General features: G+C 38.4%; 1 protein-coding gene across 4 annotated transcripts in view; it reads right to left on the bottom strand.

Moving 5' to 3' along the window:
* Window positions 1-1,205: 1,205 nt before the first annotated feature.
* B3galt1 (beta-1,3-galactosyltransferase 1) overlaps window positions 1,206-17,644 on the bottom strand; it is a 577,829-nt gene continuing 561,390 nt past the window's right edge. For all 4 annotated transcript variants that reach the window (XM_037204848.1, XM_037204847.1, XM_028882019.2 and 1 more), the window contains one exon: window positions 1,206-6,165. In XM_037204848.1, the coding sequence (XP_037060743.1) occupies window positions 4,956-5,936 (981 nt within the window). In that variant the 5' untranslated portion in view covers window positions 5,937-6,165 and the 3' untranslated portion in view covers window positions 1,206-4,955. The remainder of the gene's footprint in view (window positions 6,166-17,644) is intronic.

Genomic DNA, 17,644 nt, shown 5'->3' with positions numbered 1-17,644 from the left:
ATAGTATTTTTCTGATAAGGGTACAAGTTTCTGAAAATATTGCTTTTGATGAGGGCTCTTTAAAAAAGTCATATGGAATACAAAACTGCATTTTTTATGTTTTTATTGTCTACTCACATATTTTTGCCTTTGTGAAATTGGAGGTATAAGGGGAGGAGGAGCTAAACCCAGATTTACATCTCCTTTAGAAAGTGAAGACCCATTTAGCTGGATCAAAATTAACAATATTTTTAAAACCCTTAACTGGCTCCTACTCTCTTGCTTACAGTTAGCAATCAGGTGTCAGCATCTACTCATCTGTGCTACAGCATGTTGGAGTAACTTTTCCATTTATAAATTTAAAAAGTTGTACATGATATTCCAAAGCAGATATAGGGGTGGAACATTAAATGATATCTTTGCCTTAGATTTAACCTGCCGTGGTTTGCTAAGCATGTTCTCAAGAGAATGTTCCTCTGCAGGTGGAATTTTCAATACACACACTTAATAGGCCAAATGAATTAGAAAGCATAAACCTAGGCTTTAAATACCAATTACACTACTTGATGGAATTATTGTAAAATATGTATTCTTATACTTAGAGTAAATTTTGCTCAGTCAACTGTAGGTACTTTTTCTGTGACAAACTATAAATAATATAGTTTTGAGACAAAAAAACATGAGAAAGTATAATAGAATTACTTTCATAATTAAGCACAGTAGTTATGCAGGATAGTAACATATTAAAATGTGAGATTTTCTTGATAATACCTTAGTGACTATAAACTACAAATATAAAATGTCTTTGACATGTAAATATCAAGTGTTTCAAAAGTAGATGCTTATAAAATGTATTTCTACAATGAATGGAATTACAGGTAATGAGAAGTTTAATTTACCATAATCACTAGCAGTTAATACTTAGGACATTTAACAACACATAACAAACAAACAAACAAACAAACAAACAAACAAAAACTACTTCTCAGAAGTCAATGAGAAGCAAGTGAGAAACATGTCTCCTGCACCCAGGGGAAGTCCTTGACTTATTTATTGGACCAAAAGCCTTCAAATTGATCACTGATATGCTTCATGCTGTTATGGATGAGCTCTGAGTTGTTCAAACCATTGCCTACACTGAAATTGTTAGGAAGATTATAGCGGGTGGGGATCTCAACAATCACAACTCCCCAAAGAGCCATTCAAAAGAAGCAGAAAAAATGGGATGAGTTCTTTTGTTTATTTGCCCCAGGAATTAAAAAAAAAAAAAACAACAAAAAACAAAACAGCTTTATGAAACCATGATCTTCCCCTTGACAGATGGGCCTGTACATTAGCATCGTGCTTTCAACCAACAGTTTACATTTCAAGAGGAAGGTAAAGAAAGTGATGAAAAGACAGCTTCATCTATTTGTCACGAGTTGTAACACTGATACAAAAAAATAGTATTCTGATTAGCAGCTTGATTGGCAACCCACGTAACCCTAAATAGTACTACAAAACCAGAGAGTGCACTTTGACACACAGTTACTTTTGGCAAAACCATATGTACAATTTTGAACAAATAAATACATAAATACAATCATTCATATATAACAATATACCTAAATGTCAATTGTCATCAAGCTCTTCTAGTAAATCATTTCTTCCATTCACAAGTTGCCTGTTGCTTATAAAAAGTATCTTCACCTTTACAGAAATGATACAATTAATTCCCCACACTGAACCCACATTTTAGGAAAGATAGAAAATGATTCCAGACACTGTACATAAATATTCCATTGTCTTTTGTTAGAAGAAATTTGATTGAAAAACTCCTTCCTTGACTTCTCTGTAAAGAGTTTGTTTCCCCTCCATATCTTGTCACATAAGGGGTTTTGTTCTTCCATATTTAATTCAAATCAAAAATGATCTTCATGTTTTGAATCTGGTTATTTAAAAGTACATTGTTACATTGTTGTATATTGAAACTGCTCCAAGATAAGAAGACACAAAGCCACATAAATGAGGCACCAAAGAGAAAGCATTTTTCCCTATAAGAAATAAATGAAGAAATGTTAAGATTGTAGATGCTGATGTTATCCAGTACATAATGAAGAAATAACAGGGAGTCAGACAGTGTTTTAAAAAGAATGATAGGAGTGACTTCTGGTACGACAGTGCCGTCCTTATTTTAACTGTATTATTGCAGTGCTGAGGACCGAACCCAGAGCCCTTTGGATGCTAGGCAAATGCTCTACCACTGGGTTATACCCCCAGCCCCAGAATACTGCCATTATTATGAATTTTTTCCTTAAAGACATGGTGAGAATGCCTTAATAAATAAGCACGACAATAATTTGATCAGTTTCCTGTCATAGAACTAACAAAAGTAGAAAATTAGAGCTCTTCCTTGACAAGTTAAACAGTTTTTTTTTTTTTTTTTTTAACATCCAAAAAACAAAGAGCAACCATGCTTAAGGCTATTGAAATACTGGACAAATGACCTTGCCGCATCAAGCTCCATGCAGAGGAAAATGTTACACATCAAGCAGATTCTAGCTGTACGAACAATTGAAGTGAGGAAAAAAGCTCCTTTAAAATATGTACATGTAATCATTGATGTCTATTTACATGTTTGTCATATGGGTATTATGTAGCATAAAAAAGTTAAGAAATAGTCCTTTAAGACATGATTTTCTGATTTTTGCTCCATTTCAAGATTAGGGCTCTATGCATATTCCACGCATACATATAAAACAATTCATAGATGTACATACATGGTTATTATAATGTGCGATTCTTTGACATGAGAAGTGGCTTAGCTGAGCATGGGGTAGATGCAAGGCCATAGTAGGAGACAGAGACTGCATTCAGCTGTGCAACTGGGAGGCAATGAGGCTTTCCCAATGATTGGAGCTCACAAAGGTTGAGGCTGGATGATGGGAGGGTGGCTCACCTGGTCCTGCTTCATCTCTTCCCAGAACACTTGACACTGCTCAGTAATTAAAATCAAATTCAAGAATCAGAAGTCCTGTGTCATTTAGTACTTGGAGCTAATGAGAGATCTAGTGTTTCCTAGCAAGGGATTATGTGATTATGGGACTCCATTTCTTCCTTTTGCCTCCCAAGCCCTATCACTATCAGCTTCTATGGGGTATTCCAGATGTCAAGGTGCAAATAAAATAGATAAAGGAACACTTTTAGCTGTGGGGCTTTCTTTGCATAACAACAATGAGTTCCCTAGTGAATAGTAGATGTGCTGAGTGCTTATTCTTCTTCTATGGAGTAGATTAGCTCTACTTGTCCTAAAGATTTTTAAGAATTCAGGGCAAATGTTTCCTATGATTTAAGTTGTCAAGATGTATTTTGCAAAGCATATGCAAAGCTCCTCCCCAAAGCAAAGCAAATGCTTTTCAACATCCTGGGATACCAAGGCAACACACTGGAATGACAAATTCATCACCAAAACCAGAGAGACATGGCAGAGAAATTGAAACTTCCACAATCAACTAACTTACAGCCAAGGAAACATCAAAGTCTTGGAAGAATTAGGTACACCGAGAGTTTGCAGTCAATTTTTATTTTGGTAAATTGTTATATTAAGAGGATGTTACCACAACTGATGACCATCTTTATAATTACTGTAATAATTTTAGCATTTAGCATAATGCATGATACATGGCATTACGTAGCACCTTTTAAACTAAAGATCTCAAAATACTTATTAGCAAATGTGATTTGCTCTCACAGTACCTGTGAGGTAGATTTTTCTTTTTAGCCATTTTACAAGTGAGCATACAGAAGTACATCAAAAATGAGATGCCTGTTCATATGGTCCATGTAAATTTGTGGCATCAACAGGATCTGAACTCAGGCTTCCCCATTCTTCCTTCCCTTGGATCTCAGCCACAGAACCTCCAGAACATCTCAAAACAGCTTTGCTTCTAAAAGTACTTAAATGTTTTAGGTGTCATAAGCGTATTACATATTTGTTGATAGCAGGGCCACATCTTTCAGTAACACTGGTAATTGTTAAAGGTTTTCTCACGTGCTTTGCAAATAAGTGTGAGGGGCATTGTACACTGTTGCTAAGCATATGCTAGTTAGAATGGATACATAAACTTGCATTTTACCAACTGCTATGTATTGTTTCTGGGCCTCCTACCAACTTGTTTTCTACACATGGAGACACACACCTGCCTGGTCCAAAAACTGCAAAATGCACTTAAAGGCATTATATGGAAGGGAGCAGGTGACAGTACCACATCGGGAAGTCTCCTTGGTGGCACCATGTAATATTTGTTCTGAAAGAGAAAAAAATTGTTTATTTGTTTCCATAAAGTAGCGTTTTATGTACATCCCATCTGCTGACCAGATTTAATCCTTGGAAGTACAAGTCTAGGTGTTTTCTATACATACGGAATAACTGATTCTCAAGTTTCAATTATCATCTATTTCATCACAGTCTCCCTACCAGGGATAAAATCAATCATTGGTAGAATCACAAATTCTGTACACATTTCATGGCAATATATGTAAAAATCCAATGTGACAATAACACACAGCATTAAAAAAAATCACATCCAGTGTGTCTTCCTGACTATGTATCTTTTCTGACTTGTTTTTTTCTGAGTTACTATTTATTTTTTGCAGAGATGATATGAAGACCTTAGTGTGAGTTTCCATTTCCTGACCCAGATTTTTATCTCAGATGCACAGTCCATAAATTCTAGCAGTTATTGAGAGTCACTTCTTGAAACAAATGGCAATGTCTTAGGACCTGAGAATGTATTCTGGCCCTTCTAACTCCCTCGCTGTTTCTATGACTGAGCCCAAGACTTGTAAATTAGTGATCCAAGAAAGGAACTGGGAATAGGAAGCAACAACTTTACAAAACCCCTTACCAGGTCATTTTTCCTTGGTGACACCTGTAAAATACCAACACCTTAGTCCCCATTTCTTAGAAAAGAAACTTATTTACAGTGATAAAAACCCTAACATCTGAGATGCTTCTTGCTTGACATATCATTCCAGATTCTGTGCATTTCTTCTGGAGAGATCTGATGGACCGTGATGACCCGACGGTACCTACACAAACTGTAGGCCATCTTCCAGTGATTGAAGCCACTATTCTGGAAAGGATGTATGCCGAGCTTTCGAAGACACAGTCCCACATATACATCTTCAAGATGAAGCAGCCTGGTATGGAGTGAGGTCTTGTAAATGAGTTCTGCCACATCAGCAGAAAAGATATAGCCAGTTCCTGAACAGAATGGTGGGTAGTTGCTGTCAGGGTACAAATCCCTAGGCATATACCACTTACTGCGGACATCCCGGATCGGTCCGCCATTGATGACATAACCAGTAAAATATCTTCTTCTTGGCTTGGTAGAAGGTTTCAGGAGTTTATAAATAAGGTTGTCCATGTTCACAAAAATGTCACTGTCTGTTTTCATGACATACTTGGCTTTTGAACAGAAAGTGGCAACCCATCTCATCCCCATTAAGGTTTTGAGGGTCAGGTTGTGATAGGAGTCAATGAAGTCCTCCACTATGATGTCATGGAAGATCTGGCTCTCTTGCTCCACCATCTGGTTCAGAACAGGATCAGCATTTTTGCCCAGGAGGAAAAGTGTGGCTATCTTGATCCCTTTGAAGTTGTTCTCATCCCCCCATGTCTCCCGGATTGCCTGGCGTGCATCAAATTCCTTGTGTGTGGTGCTGATGAGGATCACAAGGAAAGGGATGTTTTTCTCACATTTATTGGGCTCATTTATAAGAAATTCAAAAGAATGTGGGTTGATAGGTCGAGTTCTTATGTTGCCAAAGGTGAAGTTTTTCCTGGCAACTGTTAGGTGACTGAATGGCTTTGAGCCAGTATAGGAAGAAGTAGGTCTTGTTATGCTCAAGTACCAGAGAGCGCTGGCCCAGCACACAACGGTCAAAACATATAGACAGGAGACCTTTGAAGCCATTGTCTTGAGAACACGTCTAGTCCAAATGCTGAAGAACACGTCTTTTGGGCACTAGCTTCTTGTCCTCTTGCAAAGGCAGCATATTACTCAGCAATCTGGAAACTCTGCAAGAGAGGAGATAGTTGGCGGGTGCCCGGGGACCTCAGTTGTGTCATGGCATCGTCACATTCACTTTAGTTCCTTTCAAACCTGGTGGAAGCTCCATGCCTCAGAAATCTTCCTCGGAACTCTGCAAAATCAATAAAGTACAGTTGTGTTCAAGTTTGCTTAGCCAGGTTCATGTTTTTGAATAAATACAATAAAGGTATAAGAATTATCAGTGATGACTAAATTAAACATGTCATTCATTTTCAAAAGCCTTGAGAAATCCCTGACATAACTTCCTAGCTTCTTCTCTCCCATGAACAGAAATTGTTTATGCATATTTATATTCAATACATGAATACACTGACCATGAACATGAAGTGGGTTAGGGAGTAAACCTAAGGTCAGTAATTTTCTAAAATGAATTCCTTCTTCAGAAGAGGCTATCATTGCACTTAGTCACTTTTTGGCTCTCAAATCTTTCAGAGAAGCTTGCATATAGTTCATATCTCTTCTATTTGTCCAACTTTGAGCTTTTAATTGTTTTGATTTTGAGAAATAAATCAACTCTTAACATTGCTGCTTTCTCCAATTCTGCATTTGGAAATGTCTTGACCACTCCCCACAAACCTATGCTAGTACCATGCTTCCTTGGCTTAGACTTAGGAAGAATTGCTGCCTGTTCCTGATCTGACACTGGACACAGCTCTTACCACATAGTTCTGCTTTCTCCAAGGCTTTGGAAATATTCTTAATCCTTGTTATGGCTGGATATAACAAATCTCCCCAAGACACTCATTTACTAAAAGTTTGGTTCTTGGCTGGTGGCATTCTCTTGGGAGATGGTAGAAAATTTGAAAGATGGAGAAAGGAAATCCCAAGAGCCATACCTTTGAGCACACACCTTATCTCTGATCCCTTCCTCACTGCCTGCTTCCTTTCTTTCATGAAGTGAACAGCTTCCACTTCCACATTCTCCCTTTACCATGCTCTTCTTTCTTACTGTTAGGTATCTAGTTAAACATTAGTAGGCTTGGAGGACACTGAGTGAGACTCCCTCCCTTATAATCAACAGCCAAGAAAAAAATCCTGGAATTTCATGACTCTAATAATTGGTCAGAAGAATGATACCTGATTCTTATGATTCACTACGGGAAGAGATTTGCCTAGCTAAACTGGGATATCATTAACAGATAACTATTATGTCTGTCTCCAGGAATCTTAAACACTGTGCATACTGCATTGCAAGAGGCTTTCTGATAAAAAAAAAAAAGACATATCATTGCTCCCTCCTGTAAGAGTCAATCCAAATGTTCTGCCAACTACTTGAATGCTTATCACAAAGTCCCTTAGGTAGAGATGCTTATTCTGAAGACTTTAGAACTAGTTTAAACCCTTCCTAAAATATAGACTGATACAATGGTCCTTCTGAACATTATCCACTATCTCTCTTCGGACTGTGTTCTACTCTGCTCTGCAATAAGTTCTACCTATCCTCGATACTATGCTCAGTATGCTCCACATGTCTTGTCTGAATTCTTTCAGCTGTGGTCTCATGAACAAAAGGGAGTCCAGAATGAGGAAAAATGAAAAGCCAAACCTCTGAAATTATGAGCCACAGCGACCCTTTTTTCTTTATATGTTGTTCTCTGAAGTACTGTGGTTATAGTTACATGAAAATAACCATCACATGGAAACTACCAACTAACTGTCCTGGTTGTGTTGATTTCAGAGTTGTTCTAAACCATAAGGGATTTTCAGTTTTCAATGTCTCTATGTATTTCCTTGAGAAAATTACACTGGATTTTTTCATTTATTTCCATTTATTCATTCACTTATTCATTCATTCACTCATTTTAGTTACTGACATGTAGCTACAAACATTGGATGACTACAATGCAAGGGACAATTGAGTTGAAAGTCCACAAATTTAATGAAGATGTGACTGGTATTCAAATGAAGTTGTTTTTTGAAACATTGATCCTTTATAAAACTGTCACGGTTTTCTAGAGCTTATAAACTTTTTTCCCAGTCAAAAATATGTGTCAGATTACAAATGCCATTCATGAAAATTATTTATTTCTTTTTTTAAGTTTGTTTATATGGTGGATTACAGTGACTGATTTTTGTATGTTGATCAATCCCTACATCTCTGGGATGAAGTCTACTTGGTCATGTGGATAATCTTTTTGATATGTTCTTCAATTCTGTTTGCAAGTATTTTATTGAGTATTTTTACATCTATGTTCATAAGAAAATTGATCTGTAATTCTTTGTTGGTTTAATCTTCCTGTGGTTTGGGTATCAGGATTACTGTGGCCTCATAAAGTGAACTGGGTGATATTCCTTCTATTTCATTTTTATGGAATAATTTGAGGAGTATTGGCATTAGCTTTTCTTTGAAAGTCTAGCAGAATTCTGTGATGAAACTGTCTGGTCATCTCATTAGACACCAGAAAAGAAAAGAAAAAAAAAGAAAAGAAAAGAAAAGAAAAGAAAAGCCTGTGTTAAAATACAACACCCCTTTATTACAAAAGTCTTGGAGACAGCAGAGATACAAGGAACATACCTCAATAATAAAGGTAATTTACAGCAAGCCTATAACTAACATCAACTTAAGTGGAGAGAAACTCAAAGCATTCCCACTAAAACTAGGAACAAGACAAGGCTGTCAACTCTATCCATATCTATTCAATATAGTACTTGAAGTTCTAGCTAGAGCAATAAGACAACTGAATGAGATCAAGGGGAAACAAATTGGAAAGGAAGAAGTCAATTTATTGCTATTCCCAAATGATATGAGAGTATATATAGGTGACCCAAAAATTTCTTCCAGGGAACCCCTACAGCTGATACACACCTTCAGTGAAGTGGCTGGAAACAAGATTAACTCAAAAGAAAAATTAGTAGGCCTCTTGTAGACAAATGACAATCAGACTGAGAAAGAAATCAGGGAAACAACACCCTTCACAATAGCCACAAGTAATATAAAATACTCTGGGGCAAATTTAACCAAGCAAACAAAAGACTTTCATGATAAAAATTTCAAGTCTTTGAAGAATAAACTAAAGAAATCAGAAGATAGAAAGATCACCCATGCGTAATAATATAAATGGTCATCCTACCAAAAGCAATCTACAAATTCAAAACAATCTCCATCAAAATTCCAGCACAGTTCTCTACAGACCTTGAAAGGGAAATACTCAACTTCATATGTAAAAACAAAAAGCCCAAGATAGCTAAAACAATCCTGAACAATAAAATAACTGATGGAGGTATCATCATCCCTGATTTCAAGCTGTACTGCAGAGCTATTGTAACAAAAACTACATATTAATGGAATAAAAATAGACACTTTGGTCAATGGAACCAAACTGAAGACATAGACATAAACCCACACACACATCTGATTTTTGATAAGAAGTCAGAAATATACAATGGAAAAAAGAAAGCATTATCAACAAATGTTACTGGTATTATTAGATGTCTGCATGTAGAAAAGTGAAAATAGATTCATATCTATCACCCTGCACAAAACTCAAGTCCGTGTGGATCAAAGACCTCAGCATAAAACCAGATACATTGAAGCTGATGGAAGAGAAAATGGGGAATAGCTTGAACACATTGGCAGAGGAGACAGCTTCCTGAACAAAACACTGATAGCACAGTGATCAACAACTTATATGTGGAACATCATGAAACTAAAAAGCTTCTGTAAGGCAAAGGACATGATCAATAAAATGAAGTGGCAGCCTATAGAATGAGAAAATTTTTTTTGAGACAAGTTTTCTCTATATAACAGCCCTGACTGTCCTGAAACTCGCTTTGTAGACCAGGCTGGCCTTGAACTCACAGAGATCTGCCTCCCCAGTGCTGGTATTTGAAGAGATTTTTAACAACTCTATATACAATAGTGGGCTAATATCCAAAATACATAAAGAACTTAAGAAACTAGCTATCAAAAACCAAATAATCCAATTAAAAAATGAGGTACAGATCTAAACAGAATTCTCAACAGAAGAATCTCAAATGGCTGAGAAACACTTAAAGAAATGCTCAACATCCTTAGTCATCAGGGAAATGCAAATCAAATCAACTCTGAGAATCCATCTTACATCTGTCAGAATAGCTGAGATCAAAAACACAAGTGACAGCTCATGTGGAGGATGTGGAGCAAGAGGAACACTCCTCCATTGCTGGTGAGAGTGCAATCTTGTCCAACCACTATGGAAATCAATATGGTGTTTCCTCAGAAAACTTGAAACTGATCTACCTCAAGACCCAGCTATACCACTCTTGGGCATATAGCCAAAGGATGCTCTATCATACCGCAAGGACACTTGCTCAACTATCTCATAACAGCTTTATTCATAATAGACAGAAACTGGAAACACCCTAGATGTCCCTCAGCAGAAGAATGAATAAAGAAGATGTGGTACATTTACACAATGGAGTATTATTCAGTTTTTAAAAAATGACATCATGAAATTTGCAGACAAAGGGATGGGACTAGAAAACAATCATTGTGAGTGAGGTAACCCTGACCCAGAAAGACAAACATGGTATGTACTCAATTCTAAGTGGACATTAGCTGTTAAGTAAATGATGATCATGCTACAACCCACAGACCCAGAAAGGCTAAGTAACAAGGAGGGCTCAAGGGAGATACATATATCTCCTTGGGAATGGGAACTACAATAGATTTTCCCAGTGGACTGGTGATGGGTGGAAATGGGAACAGGAGGATCAGGTATGTGTGAAGAAATAGACGGAGAGAGTATATGAAGAGACGACTGGAATTGGAGGACATTTTGGGAAGTCAATGTGGAAACCTAGTGCAGTAAAAAAAATCCCAGGATTTTATCAGGGTGACCCTAACAAGGACTCCTAGTAATGGAGGATTCAGAGCTTGAACCAGCCATCCTCTGAACCAATGGTGGGACTGGGACACCAACCCAGCCACAAAACCCTTAATCTGTAATCTGTCCCACTTGCAAGATGTGCTGGGGCAATGGAGGCACAGAACATGTGGGAGTGGCTGACCAATGACCTGTCTAATTTGAGGCTCAAGCATGAGAGGGAGCCCGTGTGTAACACTGCCTTGATGACCAGAACCAGAGACTGGATAGCCCAAAGACCTGTGATAGAAAAACATTACTGAAACAATTCCTAATGATATTTCTCTATATTCGTACATTGTTGCCTAGCCCATCTGTCATCAGACAGGCTTCCCTTGGCACCTGATGAGAACAGATACAGAGACCCACAGCCAGGCATTAGGTGAAGAGAGAGCCCAAGTTGCAGATCTCCATTGGGTCCCTCCCCTTGGGGCTCAAGGAACCCCGTGGAAGAGGAGGGAGAAGAAATGTAGGGGCCAGAGAGGTTGAGAACACCAGGAAAACATGGCCCAGAGACATCAATTAATTAGTGGTTTGCAGAGACTGAAGCAGCATTCAAGAAGCCTGCATGGGTCTATGCTAGGTCCTCTGCATATATGCTATTGTTATTAGGTTGGTATTTTTGTAGGACTCCTAATAGTGGGAGTGGGGGCGGTGTCTCTGAATTTTTCACCTGCTCTTGGGTCCCCTGTCCTCCTACTGGGTTGCCTCACCAAATTTTGATATGAGGGTTTGTGCCTAGATTTATTGTATCTTGTTATGCTGTATTCAGTGGATATCCCTTGGAAGCCTGCTCTTTTCTGAAGGGAAATGGAGGAGTAGATCTGGGGGAGAAGGGGCAATTGGAAGGAGGGGGACAGGCTGGGAAGAGTGGAGGGAAAGGAACTGTGGTTGGGGTGTACTGAAAACAAAAATAAAATAAAACAAAATAAAATAAAATAAAATATTTCTTCCTTCCTAGTTAGAGCAGAATTCAATAGCCCTGGAAGGCAGAATACTAATTTTAGTAAAGTCTCCTTCAGAGACAACGACATGCTTGGGTTAGTTAGTTTTTTACTAACTTGACATTAATTAAAGTTACCTGGGAAGCCAAAAATGCAATGGAAGAATTGTTTCCATCAGATCGGCCTGTTGGTTGCCTGTGAGACTTTGTTTTGATTAATAATTGATGTGGGAGGATTCAGTGTACCGTGGGTGGTTCCTCCAGAGGAGGTGACTCTGGGTTGTATAATCAAAGAAGTGGAGCAAGCTTGTAAATAGTGCTCCTCTGTAGTGTCTGCTTCAGTTCCTGTCTCCAGGCTCCCGCCTTGGTTTCTCTCAGTAATGGACTTTAATTCGTAAGTCAAAATAAACCCTTTCCTCTCCAAGTTGCTTTTGGTTAGAGTGTTTATCAGAACAACAGAATGCAAACTAGATTATTTGTGCTTCACTATACATGTTAAAAGAATTTAATTGGAATCATGGGTGGAAAAATTGTAATTCTAAATTCAATAATCATATAGAAACAAAAAGACAAGAGATATGCAACATCAGGGAAAAAAATCCATACTCTTGCCTAAGCTTAGAGCTAACTGTGAGATCAGCAATAATTCATTTGATTATTGTTCTAACTGAATGGTACAGTGGGTTCAAGCCACATGACTTTAGGCATAGTCATGCCTCCTTGCAGCTGGTAGCAAGTGCCCTGTAATATATAATCATGGCTTTCTGGAGAACATTTCTGCTTTAAGGAGGCCTAAAGTGATAACAAGAAGGTCATGATGAATGGCTTCAAGCGCATAAAGAAGTTTTGATACTTTAGAGCAACTGGTTCTCAACTGGTGGGTCTCAACCCATTTGAGGTTGCATATCAGATATCCTGTATATCAGATATTTACATTACAATTCATAACAGTAGCAAAATAACACTTATAAAGTGGCAACAAAAATAATTTTATAGTTGGGGTCACCACAACATGAGCAACTGTATTAAAGTATTAGGAAGGTTGAGAACCACTGCTGTAGAGATAAGAAAAGGAACTGAGAGAAACTAGTAGTAGAGAATGTAGAAAGGGACTTTTCAAATTTGGGATATATGAATACTGATTTCATTTTAATCACAACGGCTGGTGAATGAGTCTCAAGATGTTATTGGAAACCAAACTTTTCTTTACCATGACCTCATCTTGTGTACCCCATTCTTACAAGCATACCTGTATCATTCTTCTGTATCTATTCCTTGTACAATTCCCTACAAAATTGTGAGCCAACTATTGCTAAGATGCCAAGGGACTCTGAAGCAGCCTGAGGTGGAGCTCAGTCATCTTAAGGGTAAATTAATCAAACAATTAATGGAGGATTTCTTTAGTTATTTGATCTCCTTTTCCTATGGTCTCTTTCCTGTCCCTACAGAGTCCAATTACTACCCCCCACTTCACAGCTGTCTTCAATCAACATTTGTTCATTCATTTGTGAATTCACTAACCATGAATCTACCAATTAATCAAATACTTCTAACATCTTTTAGCTACAGAGTGTTGAGAAAAGAGAACTCGAACCAAAGCGCTGCCTTGGGAGGTTCTGGGCTAAGAGGCTAGATTTCAAGCAAACAATTAAAATAATTATCAACATGGGGCTTTTGAAATATACAGGAGTGGACTGGAGAAAAGAGTATTTGCGGAACAGGCACTGTATAGTAGATTAGGCATAGAAAAACTCCAGAGGCCACTGTTCACACACGGCACAGAGTGGGCCCCATTCTCTATCCATCCTGGAGTCAAGCAGTGATAGAACAATGAATGTAGGCTGTGAATCAGAAAAAGCAAGCTAAGTGGAAGCTTCAAACACAAAGAGGAGTTACCTAGATAGTGGCTGCACAGACAAAAGAAAGAGCACATGAAAAGAACATGATGTGCACAAGAGCCTGTAAATGGTTGAGTAAAGATAGAGGGCAAGTTAGTGATGAGTGTAGTGGGAGGTGGGGCTATCAAGAGTTGAAGTGGTCCTATAGTAAGCGGCATCCATAAACCATTCTGAGCTGAGAAGCCATTTACTTATCTGTGCATTCTAATAATGCAAGGGAGGACTTTACCTTCTCCAAATCCTGTCCATTGATTTCAATAGCAATTCATTCTTTTATATTAAGGATTTCTTTATTTCACAGTTCTAGCACCTAAAGGAGTGAGAATTACTTTTATGACATCTTTTAGTCAAATTTTTGCCCAGACAGAAGGATTGTGTAAATACAGGTAGATAGAGAGTTTAGAAATATAAGAGAGATAAAGAAGGGTATAAAGAAAGCTTGTATACTTATATTCTCCACAGAAGAATAAACACTCTTCCCTAGACAGCTAATGCACATGATGAATCTCAACATTATTACTGTTAGTTTTCCTTTCAGTGGTTCTAAATTTATTATTATTTTGAATTTTGAGACAAGGTCTTGTTAAATAGCCTAGGCTGGCCTTACCCTACTGACCCTCTTCCTCTGCCTTCTGAGTGCTGAAACCACAGAAGTGCACTACCACACCTGGCACATTATCTCTCATTTTAAAATGCATATAACAAGGGGCTAGAGAGATGATTTGGCAATTAAGAGCACTGGCTGCTCTTCCAGAAGATCCAGTTCAATTCCCAGGATCCACAGGGCAGCTCATAACTCTCTGTAACACTAGGTCTTTAGGATCTGAATCTTTCTTCTGGCTTCTGCAGTCACTGGACATGCAATGAATGTGTAGATATACATTTAAGCAAGACAAACATACATATAAAATAAAATGAACTGCATATATCAGGTGCCCTGTAATGTGCTCTATTCTATGCCATTCCATTTTGCAGTATAGAGCACTGCTCCTTATCGTATTTCAAGAAAGGCATGTCTTGCTCCACTTTACAGGTGAAGAGAAGAGAAACTCAGATATGTTAAAGAGCTTGTTCAAGATCATAGCTGCTAAGAGACCAGATAAGTGTCCATTCTCCAACTTCCTAAGGCCTGTTGGGATTCTAGGCATTGTGGTGGATGGAAAAGCCATCCTAGTCTATGCTGGTACATCTCAGGTTACTATACTCTTTGGAGTCCATTGGGTTTTCATTTCAAGTGAGCTAAACTGGAATGTGAAGCACAACCAGGAATTATCTGGAGGGAGTTTGGGCATCCAAGGCAAAGCAAACAGTATATGCAAAAGGCATAAAATGAGAGAAAACATGTAAACTCCAAGACACTACATGGTTCATCAAGATGTATGATGCACTGCACTGAGTCAATGCTGTGGCGAGTTTTGATTAGTGGAACAGGCTCACTGCAAAAAACACATTAGAACTTAATGGTGGTGGTGGGGCAAGGAAAAAAAAACAATATTTGAAGGAGTTGGAAACATTTTGCAGTGCATTTTATTGAAGTCCTGAAGCCCACGTACATATTGAATAAATCACCATTTCTATTAATCTTTTTTTTTTCATCCGACATGAGAACAAATATAGGCACAGTATCACACCTCAATCAATACTAAATGCAAGTTAGCATTTACTCAATTAGGAACATAAACCAAAGAGTGTGAAATATGAAAGGGAGCCAGTATCGAATCTGAAGAGTGGCTAACGGTAATGTGTACTTATAGCTAGGGGATAAACAAAACAGATTTCCTGGGTGGCCACACAAAGATATGCCTCTGGGTCAGGAAGTGGTGAGGAAATACCGTGGCTAAAGATGAAACCTGAGTCATATGATATTCAGAGCTCCAAAGATTAACCTCATGGATGCCAGATGAAGTGGTTGGTAATGGGCCAGGCATGTTCTCATTGACTCTTTGCGTAATGCTATGCTGTAATTCAGATTCTCTTTGTCTCATGTGGCCTTCAATATAAAATAAGAGCAAAAATAACACCCTGTTTACTTCCGTATGTGTCAGAGGTCTTCACAAGCATTGCTCGATCGCTTGTTTCTGAGGGAAGGGTTTTGCTAAATTTCAGCAGACAGGAAGATTTTGATAGCTTCGAAATTCATGGTTTGGGACCCTGAGCATGAAGATAGATTGGTTCTTTTAAGTAGATAAGAGTTTGTCTCAGTGTTTTGGTTTGTCCTTCTGGGTTTGTGAGAAGACAATAGAGGTGTTCATGAACCTCTCTTCTTCCTCAAAAACTCAGAGCCAGAGACCCATTAAAAACTCAAATGGAGAAACAAAGCCAGCTGGGAAGTCAGGGAAGGTGCCGACTTCCACACAGCACAGCCTCCTGGCGAGGTGGGTAAGGTTTTTCAGAATCCTGTTTAATGGGCAAGTTAATATATCACTAACATAGAAAGTTGCACATATAACATTCATCATGCCTTTTAGCAGTTTTACCACAACTTCAAGACACTAAAGACACATTAACTTGTCATCGATTAAACACAAATCCCTCCAATAGGAACATTCAGCTAGAACATTTGAAAGATGTTCCCTCCAGGGGCCTCACTGTATTGCAGATTAGCTCATTCGCAGAGCTCTCCAGTAAACACCACCTTCACCTTTCAGGGAGTTAATGGGGCAAAACTTTCAATTTAAGAAGCACATGTTTCTTTTAGAAATGGCATGGTGTCTGTTATTTTGGATAATTTAGTTTTTAAAACTTTAAAATTTTTTTCTTTGACCAAAAGGCAAAGCCTAAAAGGAAGTGGTCAGTGTCACTATTGAACTCCGAATACTTGTGTGTCCATGTCCATCATGGGGCAGTCAGGGTGATACCTTAGCTGAGCTAAAGGATGCCCAGAGAGCTCTGTTTATCTTTTCGGGTGTTGAAAGCATTAGACATATTGGACAATGAAAACAGTCTCTCACCAAGGAAGGTGGGTGCCAAGGAATCTGTTAAGAGCCTCAGTAGCAGGACCCTCTTGACTCTTTCAATCAATCCTCTCAGTCCTCCTGCTAGCCCATCACTATTCCTTTGTGACAGCTGCCAATCTGCAGAAACACCTTCTACCAGGGACCTCTGGCCAGCATACTGTGCTGGGATGCAGGCAGGTGACCTTTCCCTTCCCTGTCAAGACTCTTCTGTTCCTTTTTTTGGCCTCTTTTCTTTCTTTCTTTCTTTCTTTCTTTCTTTCTTTTCTTTTTTTTTTTTTTTTTTTTTTTTTTTTTTTTTTTTTTTTTTTTTTCTTTCTTTCTTTCTTCTTTCTTTCTTTCTTTCTTTCTTTCTTTCTTTCTTTCTTTCTTTCTTTCTTTCTTTCTTTCTTTCTTTTTCTTCCTTCCTTTCTTTTTTCTTTTTCTTCTTTCCTTTCTTTCTCTCTCTTTCTCTCTCTCTCCCTCCTTGCCTCCATCCATCCTTTCCTTCCTTCCTTTCTATTATTTATTTATTTTAATCCTGACCACAGCAGTTTCCTTTCCCTCTTCTCCTTCCATTCTTCCCCTACCCCACTTTTGACCCCCTTCTCCCATCCACTCCTCTGTTGCTGTTCAGAAAGGCCTCCCCCATGGGTATCAGCAAAGCAAGGCATATTAAATTGCCATAAGACTAAGCACCTCCCCTTGCATTTGGGCTGGGCAAGGCAATCCAGTGGGAGGAATAGGTTCCCAAGAACCAGCCAAAGCGTTAGGGACAGCCCCTGATCCCATTGTTAGGAGTCCTACCAATAGACCATACTACATAACTGTCGCACATATGTAGAGGGATTCGGTGGGTTCCATTCAGACTCTCAGGTTATTGGTTCAGACTCTGTGAGTTTCTATGAGCCAGATTAGTTGTTTCTGTGGGTTTTCTTGTGATGTCCGTAAC

This window comes from Peromyscus leucopus, chromosome 4 (assembly GCF_004664715.2).
Source record: "Peromyscus leucopus breed LL Stock chromosome 4, UCI_PerLeu_2.1, whole genome shotgun sequence".
NCBI classification, from domain to species: domain Eukaryota; kingdom Metazoa; phylum Chordata; class Mammalia; order Rodentia; family Cricetidae; genus Peromyscus; species Peromyscus leucopus.
The sequence above is the reverse complement of the archived record's forward strand: the minus strand, read 5'-3'. Positions and strand labels throughout refer to the sequence as shown.